The following is a 21,737-nucleotide window of genomic DNA, read 5'->3' on the forward strand; positions in this document are numbered from 1 at the left end:
TTTTTTCGTGACATTTATGAATACATTTTTTTTTTATTCTCAAAAAAAATTATCTGTTAGCAGTTACAATGTTGGGCATCAACAACGAGTGGCCTGACCGCATTATGAGTATTGTTTACTTATGCAGACGATAAGCTGGATACAAAAACTATCATTTGAAGACCGTGAAAGGGTCCTTGCCACTACCATATGCTAAACGTCAAGATTATTCATAAAAAAGCAGCTACTTAAACAAATTAACAACTGTCCCGAAATTGTTCATCAGCAGCATACACCCTCAGTACTTGACGTTGAGGTATCTCTCCCTCCAAAGAGTTTATCAACAAAATGTCCAATATGTCTGTGATTATTTGTCATGTGTCGCACCACTGGACAGCATTTTATACCGAGGTGAAACGAATCTATTGATTTTTGAATCAACTGGTGGCAGGGAATCAAATAGATGAGATTTTTCAGGTTGACACCTGTTGAACACATTCATATCACATGCAAGTGATTACATTGGATGTTGATGAGAGCAGAGCACCTTGCCATTCATTCATAAACTCATATCAGCAGCCACCAATATGCCCTCCTCACGCTATTTACCGGTATTGATAAAAATGTGTAAAGAATAACAACTTTCTTCTTCACGAAATATGAAGCCTTTTGTCAATCGCCTGCGAAATGAAGCCCTTTCTCACACAGTGTCAGTTATGGGGGTTTGGTTGACTATACTTCACCATGCTGGTCAGTTGGACCAGTTCAGATATCACTGACCAGGAATTAAACTCAGCTTTCCAACTCAATAAAACAGTGCCGCTGACCATCTCATCACCACTCCACCCATTGTCTTAATATGGTGAATTAAATACACTGAAAACATTTATAGCAGGGAAACAATAGACTACTGTTTGTTTTTTTTCGGTAAAGTCACGAAGGTAAAAAATAAAATAAAATAAATGAAAACAACTGGATTAAATCACGACGTTTCGGGCGCAACACAAGCGTCGTGATTTAATTTAATTTTCATTTATTTTATTTTTTACCTACGTAACTTTACCGAAAAAACCAAAGAGTGAATCCTTGCAGTCACGAAAGCTTCAAATCTAGAATTAAACAATAGACTCTGGCATTACTGACGTTGTACGCCACCTTGAATGTATGACCCATTTGTTCAAGGCTTTTCATTTTTAAAAAAAATGTCATGTTGCAAATCCTCAGCCCCAGGCATGGCCCAGATGGCATTGTTTTGGTGTCATTACAAAAGGCTCATAATCTCTGACACCTCCCGCAGAGACTTTTCGGAGAGACATAAGTGTTACTGGAGGACGATTTCTGCACAATTTATAACCCCTATTTAGAATTGTGAGAGCAATTTACTGGACAAACTTTGTGTTTGGCACTTAATATATTTATAATATAAATCTGTATGTGATGCATTTTGCTTTCACTCTGTACTGATGCCTGTCAAAAATAACTTATTCAGAGAGGCTTACACTACTACTGACATTCAGCAGATTAATGAGTCGGACAACTTTTTACCGATTGAACTCAGACGAGGCTTTTGTGTGTGGGGCTTAAAGATTAGATATAGGTTCAGGATTCTCAGCATTACATAAATTAATATTCGAGAGCCAGTCTGAAATCATGTAAACACGTTTTTACGGCACGCCATCACGGATTATAATGTTTAAAGTCCCGTACCAAGTGAATATTGATTGATTGCATTCTTTGATTGTTGTATATTTTATGTAGGGTATCGTGTCCGATTTAAGTTTGTGCAAGTTTATTTTATTTGTTATATAGATGGTCGCGTTTAGCCAGTTACCTGGGAGATCCGTGATGTGTGTGCTCAGCAACAACAAACCAAAGACAAAAACGTCAACATTGCAGAGAGTCAGTGCAGGGTTCTTAAAGAATCCTGCACAACTCACAAACGATAGGTGTTTAACGGTCATAACGAAACACAGGCGAGTCAGCAATAGTTACAGTGTCGAGAAAAGTAAGGTACAGGCGCACGTAAGCGCTTTATATTAGTCTAACGGTGATATGAGCACGTGCAAGTCGATAAAGACGGTGCAGATGTGTGGGAGCAAGAGGCGTCAGAAGAAGCTCGGTGCAGGTGCACGTAAGCCCTGTGTCATTTTGAATGTGTGTGTCATCTGGAATGGACTTATTATCTGCAGTATCCATGTATCCATGTACATATATATTTACTGAAGTCGAATTGCAACGTGGTCATTAATTGACTGTGCTGTAAAACGCAGGCAATGCCATTCTTTTACCATGATACTGTAATGTGTGAAACATGAATGCTTGTCCAGGCATCAAACTGTTCAAGCCCTGTATACAGTAAAACCTTGGATTGCGAGTAACTTGGTCTGCGAGTGTTTTGCAAGACGAGCATTTTTTTAAAATAAATATTAATTTGATAAACGAGCGAGGTCTTGCAATGCGCTTTGTCTGCCGAGCGTCACGTGATCACAACTGATATACGAGTGCTTTGATAAACGAGTGCTTTGGATTACAAACACGTTTCCGGAACGAATTATGCTCGCAATCCAAGGTTTTACTGTATTTGGTGTTACATTTTAACGCATTGTAAGGTGGTGCTGTTAAATCTCTACATTATAAAATTAGATATATATATCAGTTCAACACGTAGGCTTAGCAGTAAACATATATACTGCTAGCCGGTTCAAATTTTACGAAGCGTGTACTTTATATGTTTTTACTGCTCACCACTTAATATTTTATATCGCCCTTTTGTGTGCACGCGTACTTGCACACGCTTCGTTCTCCTGCAGCTTGAGTAAGCGTCTCTCCGTGTGTCTGCAGAGCACAGCAAGAACGGGCAGTGCAAGAGTGCCGACTACATGAACCTGCACTTCAAAGTGAAATGGCTCTACAACGAGTATGTGCGGGACCTGCCGGCCATCAAGGGAGAGGTCCCCGAATACCCAGTGTGAGTAGTGTCCCTTCCCTTCTACACTGTGGCTCTCGCCCACGCACCTGCTCCGCCACTGTGGAGGGTGGGGGGATTATGGCTCTTCGTGAGGTTGTGTATTCGTGCATGTGGTAGCGACTGGCATGTAGGGACATTCAAAGACGTGGGTTTCTCGGAGCGTCAGGACATCAATGTTAGGTGTGTTCGTTATGATCGCGAGATACTCACGGTTCACCCGGAAGAGTCCCTCAATGTTCATTTGGATGATCCTTGTCCTAGGGCCTATCTGGCGCGCTGTCGTTGTTTGGCACTGAAGAGTGCCGTTGGCGTGGCTTGTGTTGTTGTTGCTCTGGAGATTGGGAGATCGATGATCGATGTTCGGTAGCCGCGTTGATGGCGTTCGTCGTGATTTCTCACTTAACAGAGTGGGCCACGTGAAGGCAGACATCTTCCACTCCTGCTCCACCACTACTGTCATCTAATGATAAACGGTTATGATTATTTTTATTTGCTACTTCCGCTAAATTCGTATCGCGCAAGGCTTCCACGAAGAGAGGCGCTAATGTTTCACAGTCGGCAGTAGTTTCACGGTTAGGGGTGATGTTTCTGCGTGTAATTCCAATTGAGTCATTTGCAGGAATATATTTTTTCGAATTTGGACCGTGACGCATGAACACAATGGCCTACCATGGCGCCGCCGCACATCAACGCAGAATATGATGGCACGATGTGATCAGGTGGTTCCATGCGGTAGTGTTACGTTAATGTACGAACCTATCCCCTTCCCAGGCACGGTGTTAGAGTTTTGATTTACTGTGTAATTCTGTGTATGCATTTTCACGTATACGCTCGGTTTAATGATCTCCGATCGTTGCAAATAATCTGACAGTTGATCTGTTTGTCCCTGCTCAGCTCTCGGGGTATTACAATTGGCATGGTGTGTGAAGTGAAACAATGTCATGCACGACTAGACAGCACTGCCTGCAGTGTGCAAGATAGACTCTTAACATTAACAGTGGGAAGTCCCAGCAGCAGTGTTGGGTTCTGGAGCGCTGTCCATCTGCTAGATTTGCGGCAAAGGGGTTTCTGCTTGTAAAATAAATTGTATTTCAGAGCAATAATGTACAATTTCTATAGAATTAAACCCATATGCCTTCATATCTCAAAACCAATCTCTTTTCTGCCTTGATTGTCTTCATTTACACCTTAATCACCTTCATCACCTTCACCACCTTCATCACCTTCACCCATTGTCATCTCATTCTCTGCCTGCCTTTTGTACTTTTGCTCTTTACTCCGTCCCCTCTGGAAAAGTAAGTTCCTCTTCAAACAAATGACTTCCGTATGCCTGCCTCTCTCATATACACAATATTGAGATACCACGTACGTGGAAAAGCAGTTGTCCTGTGGATAGAGTCATCCCTTCCATAGTAATGAGGGATTTCTACCACTGGCTCAGGACCGTAAGCAGGGGATGAGCAACGCTTCAATGGTCATTTGAGCAGGAAATTACTTGCTTATTCTGATTGAGATACGGTGCAATGTAGACGCTTGATAAATTCAAATTGTATTCTGTTGCATGTAGGATATTGTGCTCTATGCTAGGAAAACATAAGTTGATCTGTCTTGTTTCTTTACCCATGCTATAGCACTGCCCTTTACAGTCCACAAAGCTAAATGGGGGGGATGTTGGTGTCCGTGTGTTAGCGTAAGTATGTGTGCGGGGAGCGGAAGTGTAGCGGTTAGTGTGCTGGGCTGCAAACCCGGCGATCCGAGTTCGATTCCCAATATTGGTGACCAATATCTAAACTGGTCCTCCGTCTCCTCTAGGTTCACTCAGCCTCAAATGAGTACCTGGTGCAGTGTGTAAACATTGCTACTGGCGAGACAAAGGCAGCTGGGCGTGGTGTTGCCCATACCACCCTCTCGTGTGCCGTGCCGGCCTCTAGAGGTGCTGCTCGCTTGACAGCACTTTCCCCAACAGTGTGTGACAGGCTAGACGGGGCACCTTTGTCTTTGTGGGTGCATGTGGCTGCGCCTGCAGGTGGTTCGAGCCGTTTGTGCTGCAGTGGCTCAACGAGAACGAGGACGTGTCCCTGGAGTTCCTGCACGGCGCCCTGGAGCGTGACAAGAAGGACGGCGTAAGCCTCCCTCCCCGCCCGCGCTCCCCGTCGCCACCGCTCGGCTGCCACCGTAGTTTGCGGAATTCGCGGGCCGTGGCGCACAAACAGAGCTCCCAACATGCCGCGGGCTCCCCCCGCCCCTGCCCCCCCCCTCCCGCCCCGCCACCCACCGTAAAAATGGGTCCACAGTCGCTGTTGCGCTCGTTACCGCAACTATTGTAATTCAGTTTTGTCTTCTGTGTCACGAGTCTCCGAAGCAACAGTAACTGATTATTGCATCCACTGAGCCTCCGCAGAGGCTGTCGAATGGCTTCAGAACCTTGATATCCACACGTAGCATTGCTAATTTCTCCGTGCCATATGAAGAAAGGTGATCGCTTGTACGTACATATGTTGAACTTCTTTCACACCGTACGTAGCCCACCGTGCTAATCGGAGGTGCGGGGGAAGGACAACAACAAAACACAAAAAGCAGTTTGTATTATTGATGGCATTTTGGGGACAATTAGTATAAGTATATATTTTTAAGAAGACTGAGTTACGCCTATAAATATGTTCAGTTTTATGCCAATGCGTATGGCAAATATTGTCCTTTGGTCAAGCAAATCATCTTCAACAGCGGTGTTTGTAATGTTTATGCAAATCTCTGTAAACTAACTACAGCATAATAAATGGAACCGCTTACTCACACAGACTAAAGAAAATACATCTTTATTACTTGTCCTACATATCAGTAGTTAGCTAATCTCTAACTACTTATATTTATAAATAGACTACTCATTAATGAAAGCCTGCCATTATTAATGTAAATGTAGATTATATTTAATAATAATATACATCACTTTGTCAAACCACTGTGAGATAGCAGCCTCCCCGCCATGTTGACCATGGGCGGTTTTACTGGACCTCACCGCTCAGGGTTGTGAATGTTATGCCCAGGGATCAATTTGGAGAACACTCGCCACTGGTCTGAGCCATGGCCGAGAATTGAACTCGGCTCACTGGGTTCACAGTGTAGTTTACGATCCACTGCAGCAACACTGCTCTCCATTGGTAACGTTAACGCAGCCGTGTACAATGCTCAGCATCAGCCATTCTCGGTCCACTGTTACATGACACTTTGCTCATGAAAATGCCATCCGCTCTCGCGCGTGTCAAACCTTAATTGCCAACGCTGTGCCTCTCATCTCTTTATTCTGTCAGGTGCAGCATCCTCTATATTTGCAGCTCCTTTCATCTTGTGTAGCTGACCTTTTGCAATGCTTTTCTCGCTCGAGATTCATAAAAGACCATCGCTGTTATTGCTCGCTCGCCTTTAATGCTCGCTACGCTTTATTAACTGCTCAATCAAGCGCGTATACATGACTAAAGCCATGAGCTGTGCTACTGGCAAAGGAGGTCTCATAATGTGCTCATTAGGCTTCCAGCATTTGTCTCTTTCAGTTTTGTATTCCAAACATGGTTGGAACAAAGGTCCGTTTGAATCTCCTATTAAATTGCAACACTTACTATGTTTATTCACAATAAATGCAGGAGTATAAAACTTAAATAAGTTCCAAATTGATGTCTCTATTTTTATTTGGGCAGATTTTTTATTGCAATAAAAAAATACCCTTTAAAAAAAAAAGGGCGATTCATTCAAAACAATTTTACTTTTTTATTTTACTACTCCTGTCACCTACTCCAAATGTTGAGGTTATCAATGCAGTTTTTGTCCATGAATTGGTGACGGAGCCATGCTCATCTCCTTGCCAAGTTTTGAAACGTGATTTAATCTCATCGGGCTGCCCAGGTTTGAATGCAGAATACCAACATTGTGGGGGTAGTTCGATATATTACACAATCACTGTCTCCCTCCTCATCCCCTACCCCCTTGAGGAATACTGCACTAGATGCTTCTCTCGCGGTATGCCCTACACTGAGTGACGCAATGGCTTTTTCTTTGTCTTCCCCCAACAGTTCCAGCAGACATCAGAGCATGCCCTCTTCTCGTGTTCGGTGGTAGATGTGTTCACGCAGCTCAACCAGAGCTTTGAGATCATCAAGAAGTTGGAATGCCCTGACCCCAAGATCGTGGGGCACTACATGCGCCGCTTTGCAAGGGTAAAACCCACCACTGCCTTTGGTGCCGAGTCAAGAGCCCACATGTCCATGTCTCAGTGTCCGTGTTGTATATTTTTTCTCTCGGCTACAGAGATTTATCGGTAGCACTTGTGTTTGAGGCCCCATTCTGTGTATGTTTATAAAACACACTTTCCACCGACAGTGAGCGATTTCATATTTTCCTCTGTACGCACACTTAATTAAACACTTATTGAATTTGCAATTTCACAAATATTGTGTTTCTTGCCAGGCTTTTGATTTCTAAACCATGCAAATAAAAATGCTGCTCTCAAATTGATGATGCAATGTTAAAAAAAAGACACGATTCTGTAACAATATCTTCAAATAACGGTGCACGTACATTTGGCCCGCGTCCAGTTGTCCAAGCGACGTCGCAGAATTGTCCAGTCGCACAGCTTGCCCGGGGCTAGAGGATGGGGGGTGACTTCATATCAGTCACATTACATATTTAATTATTATTAGCTTAATTAAATGTTTATAGAATTTACTTCATATTTATATTATTTATATCTATTTTCATTATGCGCACATTATATAATATATTTTTAATTTAGTCATTATTTAATTGTTGTTTAATTATTTTGGGATTCTCTGAGACACTTCTAATGCCATCCTGTCTGCGTTCATGTTGATGGTAACTGCATTGCTAAAGGAAACATTTTTTTTTACTCATTTCAAAACAACTATTTTTAAAGCAGGGCATGTTTTTACCCACGTGGACGGTTACATCGTAATGCATGTTTTTGTGACTTGAGAAACTGTTTCAACGAGGAAAGGTTGTGCATTATTTCACCCGTCTTTTGTGTATCTTTCTCAGACTATCGGGAAGGTGCTGCTACAGTATGCTGATATCATATCCAAGGATTTTCAGTCCTACTGCTCCAAAGAAAAAGTGGTATCTATCCTTCCTGCCTCTTTAATCCAATGCTATCCTGGGACAGCGTTCATAATTGGGTTCCAGGGCGGCTTGGTAGACAGCACTCTATCAATGTGTTCAACTCTTATCTGCTCCATGCTTCTGCAGAGTTTGGAGTTCTAATTATCTTTAGCTGGATTAATATAGCCACGTGGTTCAATGCAATTTCATATGCAGTCAATGTCTTGGCCTGATTAATATACAATGCATTCATTATTTGAACACAAGTCTAAATTAATGCAGATATTCGAAGTCCAGGATCTGTTGGGTGTATATGGTTATTGCAGGCATGCAGCCCCTCATTTCTGTGTCTGCCCTAAGCACTTACAATGTATGACGCATCGAGAACAGTTGAAGAAATATACACACAAAATACATCAACAGAGCCCTGTTTGTCTCTCCACGTTTTTTTATTCTATCGCCCTATGGGTTTTCCAGACCATTTGCCAGTGAGATGCAAAATGTTGAAACTAGTCCAGGCTTTTCTTGCTTAAACAAATGGTACTGGATAATATGCTGGAAAGGCCGTAGGGGAATTCGACTCAGACATCTTGTTTTTCTGCGTAGACAGACGAGCGTCTGTTCGATGTATTACCCATAATACCACACAACAGCATATCAAACATACAAATTACTTCCGTTTGGAAATGTTCACAGTCAATTCACAGTGTATGTCTTTTGTTTCATGTCCAGCCATGCATCCTGATGAACAACATCCAGCAGCTGAGAGTGCAGCTGGAGAAGATGTTTGAAGCCATGGGTGGCAAGGAGGTACGTGCCACCTAGCTGCACTGATCGTCTCTCTCCAATGGGCGCCAGTGGCTCTGGAGGATTGACTGTTGCGCGATGTGACTTCATGTTGTGCAGCTTCGCGTCTTTCCACGTAATGGCAGCTTTGTGTCCCTACGCAGCGAGGTGGTGTATTGCACACGTGCTGGTGCGTTGAATTTGCCCATCGAGGCGCCCAGTGTTGTTAGATGTAAAATATTCTCCCACGATTTTGGGGGGAGGGATTTTTGGTCATCAGAGAAGTGTGGTGGAAAGTAACGGATAGAATTTGTAGGCAGTTTTTTTTTACGTAACCAGAAAAAAAGAACGATGTTTGTTTCAGTGATATGGTAAAAATAGAATATGACACGTAATAAAACTACTTAATAATGTATATTCTTAGTTCTTTCGGTAAAGTCACATAGAACAAAAAAAAAAAGATAAAATAAAAATTTTATTATAAAAAATTTACAAAAATACTTTGTAATGTATTGCTGATTCAATATAAAGTCCTCATTATATTAAACTATAAAGTTGGAATTATCTTAGTAATACTCCATTATTCAGACCTCGAGTCATAACCAAGGCATCGTATTTGAAGAGGAGCTGCCCTTAAACTATAATGACACCATCTACATCTGCCAACTGCTTGTCTCCTCCCTGGCTACATTCAGTATTCACACGTTCCTCACCTCTCACCTTGATTATAATCACTCTCACTAATGCCCTTGCAAAATCTCGCCTCTAAACTCGAGCTGATATCCAGAAAGCCGCTGCCAGACTTCTCATCCATGCCACTAAAAATAGTCGGTGGCTTCCTTCTCAAGCAAGCTTTGCGGTGGCCGTGGCGGTGGCAGTGTTGATCTCGCATGCCACCGTCGGCTCGTTCCATAGAATCACCACTGCTCACTTGCCACGCAGTGGCGTTCGTTTTCACAAACCTGCAGAGATGGAGTGCTTCGTTAACCACCAGCTTAGGGTTTGCACACAACCAGCCAACTGCGGCCCAGATGCTCTGACTACTTCTCCACCAGGCCACAAGCACCGATAAAGCCTCACCAACTTTGCATGATGCGTCACTTTTGCCTCCAATTATGATCTTTGTAATTTAACTTGATGCTATTTATTCTCTTGCATATAAATTACGGTGGTCACCCTCAAAACTCCTTCTTTTGCACCATGTCTTGACCATCTGGTGTGCCTTTCCCTCTGCGCCACATCTCCCCCCTTTACGCCCCTTCTGTCCCTCTTCCTGAGTTGCTCCCCACCAGGCTCTCCTCACCAGGCCTGATGTTCCCTCTCGTGTGTACTCTCTTGAGATGTAACATATGTTATGACTTCGTAAAAAAGATAACGCGTAATTGCTATGTGCAACTGGTACGATATGCACGTGAACGTGCGTCGGTATGCATAGTCGTACAACGCGCGATTGCAGGCGCTTACCGAACTGTGCACTCTGCAATATTAACACACATTTTGCAAAAATAATATTTTGGTAACTACCCATTAAATGTGTGCCGTCACGTAACTCTTAAAGCTTATTGAGTCACTCGCGACGATGTCACCCGGAGTGAACGATGTGGCGCGCGCTGTCACGCACCATTCTTGGAGTGTCACGCTCCACCTAGATATGTGGGGCACTCTTTGGGCTTACGTGCGGCACATCGGAGAGTCATTTCAGTTTTCATTTAATCTCTGATCCAAAAGTATTTTCCCAGAGGAAGTGAGGTGCACCAGCTGCCCATGCCAGTTTGCGCTATTATTCATATAAAACGAGATGCTCAGGGTTCATGCAGGTTGCATGGCCCAACCAGACAGTGCCTTTGAAATGTTACACCATAGGGAGCTTTTTGTGATCACAGAAAAGGTAAGTTTGTCAAAGGATGACTTTCCATCATGCAATTATAATAGAATGTTTTTACGTATTACCATCATTGTGGTAACTTTGCTCTTACCAGCCCTCAAAGGACTTCATATAAGCTATATTCTGCCTTTTGTATTGCTATATAACACCATTAATCAAACATTTTTATTGCATAAAAACATTACCTCTATAAAAAAAAAAAGAGATGTAAACTGGTGTTTTCAATTTTCACAACAAATGGGGAAAAAAATCAAAGGAAGTAGATGTTTCAGTATTTCTTGTCTGCGTTTCCTTTTGGCTTAAGCACTAACTCGTGTATATTTGTGTGTTTTTCTGTGTGCATCTGAGAGTCGGTTTGCATACACATCTGGATGTCTGCTTGCAGTTTGCAAAAAGCAATTGTTATAAAATCTGCTATATAGTAACAAAGAAACGCGATTAAAGATAATAGGCCCATAAATAGCCCCCCACTGCATCGTCTGCTGTGTGGTGTGTGCGATGTCTCATGCTGCATTGGCATTTCGTGTTTGCTGTACGTTGCTTTTAACACACTGCTCCTTGTCCTGTCTTTGTCTCTGTCCATCGGGGGCCTTTCTCAGGAGGTGAAATCCGTGCTGTATGGAATTGATAAGGTCTCTACCTCTCTGGCCCTGGCCACCTTAGTCTTGCACGCCCCGGATACAGCAGAGGCGTAGTCACACAAACCCCACTTTGTGAAAGCTTTCATTTTTTTCAGATGGTAAGAGTAGATCCATATTGGAAAATTGTAGTTTACAATCATCGATTAATAAGATAGATAATTGTAAAATGTCCTTCCAGTTGCTGGTTGGAACTGATTCACCATTGCTCTTCCAGTAACCTCCAGCCATGGACTGCACACGCTATAGAATTAAAGCACAAGTGCTTCCCTACCTGGGATACTTGAAACAAGTCCAGCGTTACTTCCTGAGAAAATCAATAATTCAGCATTAATCTAGGGCAGTGGCTCCTAACTCGCATAGCAAATCGAACGTGACACATCTGCATACAAACTGTTAGCAACACAGTTTGCATGGAGATGCTTCCCAGAAGCCCACTGTGGACTCAAGAGATCTTAAATTGTACCAAAAATATTGTTTTGTTTCTGATAATGCAGAAGGAGGAACCAATTTGATGACTTTTAACATCATTGCTGTGTGAGCCATCTCCAGATGTGCTCGTGTCCAGTAAACAATACCACGACTAGATTCCCAAGCAGTGTAATCACTATTAATCATACCCTGATCAACTGGCAGGTCACTTAACATGGTACTTATAGCTTCTAAATTTCAAGACACATTAACTTACACCCCATGAAGTCTCTTCAGTGAGACTTAAGTGGCCATTACGTTAAGTTACATGCATTAAGTGATCGCCAGTGTGAGCCCAGTCTGAGAGAGAACCCCACTACAGCAGGTTAGAATTGTGAAGCCCTTGTTGTAAACAGAAGCGTGCACGCACTTGCGTGCCATTTTATGATCCACGGTTGGAGAGAAAAATGCAGCGCAAAGTAGTGGGTGTGAGAATGCCGTTTGCTTCTCAGTACTCGAGAACCTGCAATAACAACTACATTGCCTGTCTAGATGATTTCCCTTCCTAAAGTTCACTTTTCCTTCCTCCCCTTCCTTCCAACATTAATCCCCACGACCCCATGCACTGTGCACTCGTAGTGGGGATGATGTCGATAGTGGCACATGGTGGAAATTTTTTTGTTTCAGCAAAGTCAGAGTACTTTGACGTAATGCGATAAAAGCGTGGGTAGGCCGTAAGTTAAAATAGTGTGCTGGCGATATATAAACCTTTGAGATAAAACAAATAATATAATTGAATATTGTTTTGTACCAAATATTTTATTTTTATTGAGTAATATTGCATTGCTGTCTTAAATAATTTCTATCATAATAGAAGCAAAACAGGCTTACATTTTATTGTTCTTCAATGAGGAACTTCAGGTATTGTTTCGATATATAAATTATATTTTTCCCGCACCTCCAATTAACAGAAGTTCAACATACATTATTTATACTCTTTGGTTCGTTCGGTAAAGTCACGTATGTATACAATTAAATACATTCTTTAAGCTGAAAGTGTCTATGCAGTTTCTGCCCAACGGTACAATGTGAGAGAAAAAAATCAGTTACATCACTGCATAGGATGGCATGCCACAGCAACGCTCCACAAAAGACATGCACGGCACTTTTCCAAGCATTTTCATCTCAAGCAACGCTGAATAGTTTTAAGGAGAAATGGCAGTGAATGTGTGCTGCAAGGTCAAACAGGTTGCATACTGACACTTGTACTGCTACACTTACTCATGGTATATACCGCGTACACTGTACACATTCAGTGCGATATATACCTGTGTAAGTTAAAGAATATTCACACACTGAGTATGTGGTGTATTTACTGCTACATTAGTTTGCACATCTAAACATACACACGCGCACTCTGGGTTGAGTGTAAACTTTACGTACCTGCCATCATCATTTTCCCGCGTTTTGCTTCAGGGTGGTGTTGCATACTGTCTGTACAAGGTAGCTTCATAATAATTGGGTAACATTTCCAGCACGGGGGGGGGGAGGCTTCGTGTGGTGCGTCGATGTACAGAGCCATTAACTACCCAGGGCTGCAGAGCAACATAGAGCCTTCGCTTGACACGTCTTGAACATTATTTGTTTAAAGATACACTACATATTTTCTCATTATTCTTTAGGTTATTGAGGGGGGATTTTTTTTTATACACTTTGAAGCTACTTTGTACGATATATATGAGGGGTGGTCAGACTGCTTTGTTATTATGAGGACATGATACTCATAATAGCAACATTGCGTTAGCTCTCATTTAAAGTACTATCTCTGTGCACTAGTGTTGCAGTGGAATAAAGATGACTTTTAAAAAAACATTAATGTCCCTGCACACTTTTGATGTTCTTTTCCTAAATGTTGTTGACCTCCTTCATATGTACGTGTGTGTATTTCCACCCATTAAATCTCGCCATAATGTTGTGAGATGTGGCATTCATCATCTGTCCTTTGTGCACGCCCTGTGTCCTCTTTGTCACTAACGGTGCCCTTGAATCCACATGTGAAAGTACCATGGTGATGCATGGCTAATGAGTTTTTGAATTCGTGGTTATTCGTAATCTCTTCATCGATAGGCTTAAGAGAAGAGCCCTTCCATTCAATGGTGTACCCTGCAAACCACTCCCGACACCGCCATTCAGAATTTATATTTTGTAAAGGCATCGGATATGTTTTGGCTGTACGTGGGCATGGGACAATGCTCGTGGTAGTATATCTGTTAATTAAAAACAGCTTATTATGTTACGCTTTGGCTGACCAACACGATCACAATTGCATACGTGGCTCAGAGCATATGTAATAAATAAAAAAACGCGTCGACATTCTAAATATCGCCTGTGAGCGGCGTGTGTTTTAATCGTCCCTTTTGTTTGACAGTTGGACTCGGAAGCCAGCGACAACCTGAAGGAGCTGCAGGTGAAACTCAACAATGTCCTGGATGAGCTGAGCCGTGTGTTTGGCATCAGGTACCGTATCACGAATACATTTGACTCACCATTGTCTCGCCTTTTGTGTACCACTCATGAAGCATTCGACTGATGAGAAATTAGCGGAGTCATTCCAGCGCTCGCAAACAAAGGCCTACGTTTTAAATGTATTTATTTATTTGAAATTAATCAAAAACTACTTATAAATATGGAACAGCCACACTAAGGTGATATGAATAACAAACCAATATACACATTCAAAGAGAAATCGGACAGGTTGACCTTTCACCGTTCAAATGTGGCAAATTTTGACCGCGACACCGGCAATCAGTAGCCTACTCTTGCGAAGGAAGTCCCGGGATATTTAATGTCCACTGTGTAGCAGACGACTCGTAGTGTTTATTACGGTGAATACCACACCGCAGTATTAACCAGAGCGGCTGCTGGATTCGAACCGTGAACCTCCGCAACAAGCAGCAAACGCGGTACCGCTGAGCCATGTCACCAGAGTTGTCTCGATGTATGTGCACGTGTACATGCACCATTATATCTGTGGATCACCGTACATGTTTGTTGTGTGCGTCTCTGGAGCTGTACCATGGAGCGGTAGTGTCGCAGTTGGCGAGCTGCACTACGAACCTGGTGACCCGAGTTTGATTCTCGCTCATGCCCAACACCAGTGACGATTATGTGAATCGGTCCTGGGCCTCCCTTAGGTCGACTCGGGCTCAAATGAGTACTTGATGCGGTGTGTAAACATCGCCACTAGGGAGACAAAGGTGGCCGGGCGTGGTGTTGGCCACCCACCCCCTCGTGTGCCGTTCCGGCCTTCATTGGTGCTACTCGCTAACAGCACTTGCCCCAAGAGTCTGTTAAGGCTATATGGAGGAATCTTTGTCTTCGTACTGACTGTATATTGGCGTTCACCTCCGTTTTACCCCAGCTTCATGCCGCATATCGAGGTGAGTGTCAAGGCAATGGGAGAGTTGCTGAGCCAGGTGAAGGGACCCGGGAACATGCTGTCGAGTGCTCGCAACACGGCTGCTCAGGATGCCGACATCATGCTGCGGCCCCTCATGGACCTGCTGGATGGAAAGTAAGTGCTTTGTAAAGTAAGTGTGCTTGTTAACGCAACTGACCATGCCCCGAAACAGCCTCCGCTTGTCCTTACCCATGGCACTCGCATCGGGCCTTTAGGAAAGCAGTCGGCAAGGGTGTTAAACACCGGCTAAAAATAATTGATCACCATTTTTTATTAACATTCCATGCCATTCGAAATGGATGTCAATTATCTCGGTATGTAATATATCTTATTCATCACCCATTCTTCTCGTGTTATCTGGGCGCTGTTATGTTCTCTCAAAATAGTTTTCTAATTGAACTGCTATTTCATTATCCTGCCTACCACTTATCTCTTGCACACACGCAATGCTTTTCTGTCCCTGTCACAAACTCTATGATGGTATGTACACACCAATTAACACTCGCATAATGTCTGTTACATGCTCATTCTATATGCCCATTGGGGCTGCAGTGGTATAATTCTTAGTTAACACGTTGCTCGCCAGTTCCATTACGTTTTCCATCACAGCAGTTGACACAATGGAGCAGGTTTCTCAGATACCGCTGCCGTTCACCCAGCAGTATCAATGGGAACAGCGCACAGTCCATCGGCCAGTCGCGTGTGGTGTGGAAAGGGTGGCTGCACCCATCCAACACGTTTGGTCAGTGTGGAAGTGTAAAGTTGAAAGGCCTCTGTGTAAGTATATGAGTCTATATGTGAGTCTAAGGGTCTTTGTGTGACTCGATGTGTATCTGTGTGTCTTCGGGTTTCTGTGTGAGTCTATGGGTTTTTGTGTGAGTCAGTGGTCTCTGAGTCTGTGGGTCTCTGTGTGAGTCTATGGGTCTCTGTGTGAGTCAACGGCTCTCTATGTGAGTCTATGGGTCTCTGTGTGAGTCTATGGGTCTCTGTGTGAGTCTATGGGTCTATATGTGAGTCTATGGGTCTCTGTGTGAGCTCGTGTCCAACATGAGCATTTTCTGAAGGCACGAGTGAGATTCAGTCGTTGTGCCTGGAAGCCAGCAGCTGGAATTACAACTTAGATATTGATTTATCGCTGCTTCTCAATTTGTATCCATACAGACTCTGTGATATTCCCTGATTATTACACCCATTAACGCGTTTATTTGTGCTGTCTATGCGAACTCCCATCTCTCCCCCCCCCGCCCCGCATTGCCTGCCAGCCTGACCCTGTTTGCCAAGGTGTGCGAGAAAACGGTGCTCAAACGTGTGCTGAAGGAGCTGTGGAAGATTGTGATGAACACCATGGAGAAGCTCATCGTGCTGCCCCCTCTCACCGACCAGACGGTGAGTGTGTGAGCGGCTGCCGGCGCCGTGGGGGGCGAGATTCCGTGACACGGCCCCCCACTTGGGCCGTGTCACGGTGTCTCCGATGGCGTCGGCGTTATTGTCGATAACTGCAGTGGCAGATTGTGTCAGAGTGATAGTGGTGATAATGATAATCATGATCGGAGCATTCTATGCAAAATACAACGTGATCAGTAATGAGGTGACGTGCCTTTGATACTTAATGTTTTCAGCTTGACTGGTTTTGTGTGGTTGTGCACATCATATATAGCTACGCAATTAAAACCCTGCTACCTATGTTGCAGTAATCGCAAACACCACCACATACTCGCATTCAAGTGACCTACAGTCCTGTTAATTCGCAGGGAATATTTTGAAGTAAAAAAAAAAGCTGATGAGAATAACATCCTGTTTTTATTGACTTTTTATAACTGTGTATCACTATTATAAGAACATACCATTTCCCTCCACATTTGTAAACATGCGTTTAGAGTATTTGGCCGCTGTAGATTTCTACTTGATGAGCCACTTCATTCAGTTATTTTTTTGGCTCGGTCACTTCTGAAAAGGGATACATCGCTTAGTGGGCCTTACCTAGTAAAATAAAAACAATTGTTTATAGTTTTAATTAATTGTAGTCATGTTCCTTCCAAATTTTGAATATGTTCTATTTCTATTCCCTGCAGTCACGAAAGCTTTAAATCCAAATACATGTTCTATTTATCACGAACAATCATGTCAATTCCATATTTGGTATTTGCACCATTCTTACAGTGCAAGGAAATCGTACTCCTGTGCGTAACCCAAATTGCGTAATACTTGGGTAACGTTTCAAGTTCGAAACATTACCCTGAAACTACTGAAATGGTATTACGGCGTAGCAACAATTGCCCCCCCCCCCCCCCCCCGTACTTGCAGGCCAATGCCCATGTGCAGGCCAGTGCTGAGTCGCCTTGTGCCACACAGGGACAGCTGCCACTGGGTGGGGGGGGGGGGTCCCCTTCACATGTTTAAGATGGGATGTGAAGTCAGGAAATTTGAATTGCCGAGGCACTTGAGTGAGTGCCATATGAATGCAAATATTATTATTAACGTTATTATTGCGCTGCTTCATGATTCCTACCGATCCACACTAAGCAGCGTGGTGGTTTAGGTTGCTACATGAGGTTACATGAACAGATTTCGATGGTATAGCGATGTCATAATCATCTCAGGGTTGACAATCACAATTTTGCTGCACTTTGGTTTCAATGCAAACGCACGCGCCATGCTGGTTACTTACATATGTCATTTTCTTTGTTTCTTCTTAAATGGCTCTTGAACGGTGTTATGAATGGCAGATGATAGTAAGTACAACCATGCTGGGTGTGTATAAGCGTTGCTGCTGTTGAATGGTTGTCGGTGCTCCGTTGTGTAGTGTTTTGGCGCTATGTTGTGTACTGCTGTGGCCTGGTGCGCGGTTCTGTGTATGCCCAAAAGTCTTAACTCACTGTGTACATTCATACACAATTTTTATGATGTACAATATCAAATCCTGTGCTCCCCTGAGCTATTTATATTGAGTGTACGCCATACACTTTATACACTTTTTGTCCTTTTTAACATTTTCCTGAAGATATTTGTAAAAATATTGACTTAACTTGCAACATTTTGCAGGTTTTTGGAGCAAGAAATTTGCGATCTCTTTATATCATGGATGGATGATGCTCGGCTTTGAGGGCCTAGTACCTGCCCATCTTTAACTGATGTGTGCATTAATTTGCAATTAAATGCATGTTTTTATATAAATAAATGAATAGAACTTGCCCTTTGAGGCATACAAATACATTGTACACTTAAGGCCATAAAATGTAAATATATGTCAAAAGTATGCAGTTAGTGTTTTTACCATTGCCTTTTAAATTCCTCAGTACTATGCAAATGGTGACCGATTTGAAGGGCAATATTTGACGGCAAGGCACGTTTTTTGTCACTCCGACTATTTGTGCAACTTTTGATATTTGCTCCAAAAATGTGGAAAACTTTGATTGAAGTTGCCGCTTCTTCAGCTGGTTTGTCTGAGGCCTAGTTTGAAGCTTGCTGCTTCTCCTGCTATTGCTCTCGTGGCTACTGTCTGTTGGGATTGTGCAGCTCAGCTGTGAGAAACCACCCCCTCGTCCTGTCTCCCCATCGGCCCCTCTCACCTGCGCTCCATGATTTTCCTCACCCCCCCCCCCACCCCCTCCTCAAGTGCACCAAACTCTTATGAATATTGCTGCCATTTTGGCCTTAATGGACACACAATTGAGTTATTTGCTATGTTTAATGAGATGTCAAAACGAGCATCGGCGACTGGGAGCCCCGTGGGTCTGATGTTACATTTCCACGCTCCGTGAGCAGCCACGCTTGTGAATGTTCTACCCGTGCATTCTGAAAGCGCTCACTCTGTCACTCAGACCATTCGGAATTCAAATAAATTATATTCTAAGAAGTGTTTCTATGTCAACACCATTCATAATAACACATTTTAGAACTTATCTTTGGGTCCACTAGCATGCGCATACCCTGCTGGTTTGGCGATATTTAGCAGAACAAATTATCTTTTATTGTTCAACGTTCAAAAATAATGAATACACCATGCTCATGAAGCAACTTGTAAAATAGCAGTGTTGAATACAAGTCAGGCTGAGGACTACGAAATGCAAATATAACGATCAAAATGCAATATACAATTATATTTTGCTGGGACACTTTTCAATAAAACTGCTGTTATTCGTATTATAAAATGCATATGTTCGGAGCATCTCAAACTACCTTGTGTGTTCAATGCTTTCTGTGTACAGAAGCGTAATTGCTTGATTAATGGGCTCGAGACATGTCGTTATGCATGGAACATACTATGCATCGTTGCGGGTAAATGTACTGCATGGAACATTTTTTTCTCTTTAACATTTTCGATGACTTTGCTGTTGTGTTTATGTTCATACGAGTTATTAAGATTTGTGTCGCTACATATTTAAGTACATTTATGGTATTCGCTAAGTTTAGTCATTTATGAGTAAGGTACGTTCGTCGTAAGTTGACTGTAACGTGCACAATGTGGAGTAACAGCCAAGCGGTGACGGTCTAAATGTGAGGAATATGACGCAGAACTCAATTATGCCAAGGTGGTAGAGCAATATAGAGGATTTGTAAACGAGTTTTAAAGAACGCATATAACTGTGACATCTTTATTACACATTTGTATTTGTGAGATAGTTCATGGAAATATATTGAAGTCCACCTATGCTTAACCAAATGTGAAAGAAAAAAAATAGTCTGAAAATTAAGCACATAAAGATTATTTTTAAAACATTATGTAGCTTCTCGCAAGAGGCGATATAATCAACCTTACCTCTGCTTTCGCATGACCGTGCTTATTTGAGGCAGGCGAATGATGTTGATTTGCAACTGGGAATATGACATGCTCAATGTCTTGCCTTGGCTGGAGGCGCAGGTGCATTGATGTTTAAAAAAACATTATAAATGTAACATTTTGTTTAGTAGCTACGAAAGATCATCGCCAAGGGCATTGTCTTGGAATGTCTCTGGCCTCACCTGAACACATCCGAACACAAGTCTCATACATGTGTGATGACATCAATCTGGATATTAAGAATGTCAATGACGATTTGCTTCATTACATTGTTAAATATTATGATTATGAACGTAACATGACGCCTTGCATCATTCCTTCGCATTATTTGAATTCCCAAAAAAGGAAAGGTAAAAATTCATTTTGCCAAGGTGTGCTAATATCCTGATATTCTTGAAATGTAGACTGAAGCCTGAAATGTTATTTTTATAATCATAATTTGTAAACACTACTTCCACACAGAATAACTTTTCTATTAGCAATTTTCAGGCTTCATTTTGAAAGAACCACATCATTTTGCAATTATATATATGTATGTGTGTATAAAAACAAGCAGTGTCAGTGTGAAAAGACCGGCTTAGGTCTAATTCAAAACATATTTACAGGCTGATAATGCTCTGTTGTACTGCACAAGCACATGTGGCCTGGAAGTTTGTGCTATTCTTTACAGTAGTTTGATAGTCATCTTTGGGGTGTTTTCAGTAGCTCGCTCAATTCGATTCGATTGTCCATGCTGCATTATTTTCTCTCGGCTAGCGCCTGCCTCGTGAGGTAAACATGCGTCTCAGCAGAGTGGCATAGCATTGCACTTGTTTTTACACGTGAAAATTACAGTTTGATGCCTTGGAGTTGTTTATTCGACTATTACACTGCAGTTGTGTATTAATACTGTGTTTCTTGAAGGCCAGTTTTAAAATTGTGAATAATGTACATTTGAAAACACTTTGGTATTTGAGTGCTTTTTTTCCCTTACGCATAAGTTTCTGCCAATTTCTTGGCATTTTTTTTTCCACACAACATTATTTTTCTTCCCCAAACACCTCCTATACTGTATATTTGAAATCAGATTTCTATCTTGATAAAGGGCCTTTGCCAGAAACACATATGACTCTGAAATGGTAGCGTTTTTATCACAAATCTGGTGACCTATGGCATCAGAGGTCGTATGACTATTTTATTCTCCTTAGTAGTGCTGTGGTCGTATGCCTGTGGTGGATCTTCAGTGGCTGGGATTTTTGTATGCTGTCTGGGTTAATTCCTCACGGTTTGAACAACAGGAAACTCTTCGTGGTGATGGTGGTGGTGACTGCTTTGCTCTTGGCACACAAAAAAATGGCGGTGCTTTTTTGCCGAACGTTTTCCTTGCAATAGTGTGATCTTGTCTGCGTTTTCCTCTCTGAATTTCACGCCTTCCCAGGGAACACAACTTATTTTCAATGCCGCAAAAGAACTTGGGCAGTTTTCAAAACTCAAGGTATTGGTCTTTGGTGTTTTATTCTTATTCCTGTTCTGTTCAGTGTTGTTTCCTTTTCTGCGTTTGCGATTAATTCTTCTTCTGCTCTTGTGTCTAAAGCTTTGTAACGCAATAGTTGGTGTGATTGAGTGTAACGGTGTTAATTCTAACACCCTTTTTAAATCTGATTGTGTCAGACTGTTTGGAGTTGCATGCTCTCGATTTTTTCAGCTGCCTTGGATAGTAGTCAATGCATGAACATGCTAAGTTA

The 21,737-nt window shown here is 42.4% G+C and overlaps 1 protein-coding gene across 4 annotated transcripts in view; it reads left to right on the forward strand.

Moving 5' to 3' along the window:
• UNC13B (unc-13 homolog B) overlaps nucleotides 1-21,737 on the forward strand; it is a 174,870-nt gene that overhangs the window by 140,047 nt on the left and 13,086 nt on the right. For 3 of the 4 annotated variants that reach the window (XM_078600220.1, XM_078600221.1, XM_078600222.1), the window contains 9 exons: nucleotides 2,821-2,947; nucleotides 4,974-5,070; nucleotides 7,012-7,155; nucleotides 7,994-8,071; nucleotides 8,786-8,863; nucleotides 14,202-14,290; nucleotides 15,195-15,347; nucleotides 16,496-16,619; nucleotides 21,431-21,487. In XM_078600220.1, coding sequence (XP_078456346.1) covers nucleotides 2,821-2,947; nucleotides 4,974-5,070; nucleotides 7,012-7,155; nucleotides 7,994-8,071; nucleotides 8,786-8,863; nucleotides 14,202-14,290; nucleotides 15,195-15,347; nucleotides 16,496-16,619; nucleotides 21,431-21,487 — 947 coding nt within the window. The remainder of the gene's footprint in view (nucleotides 1-2,820; nucleotides 2,948-4,973; nucleotides 5,071-7,011; nucleotides 7,156-7,993; nucleotides 8,072-8,785; nucleotides 8,864-14,201; nucleotides 14,291-15,194; nucleotides 15,348-16,495; nucleotides 16,620-21,430; nucleotides 21,488-21,737) is intronic. The other variant, XM_078600223.1, reaches the window with a different exon arrangement.

Source organism: Lampetra planeri, chromosome 13 (genome assembly GCF_965212315.1).
Source record: "Lampetra planeri chromosome 13, kcLamPlan1.2.h2, whole genome shotgun sequence".
NCBI classification, from domain to species: domain Eukaryota; kingdom Metazoa; phylum Chordata; class Hyperoartia; order Petromyzontiformes; family Petromyzontidae; genus Lampetra; species Lampetra planeri.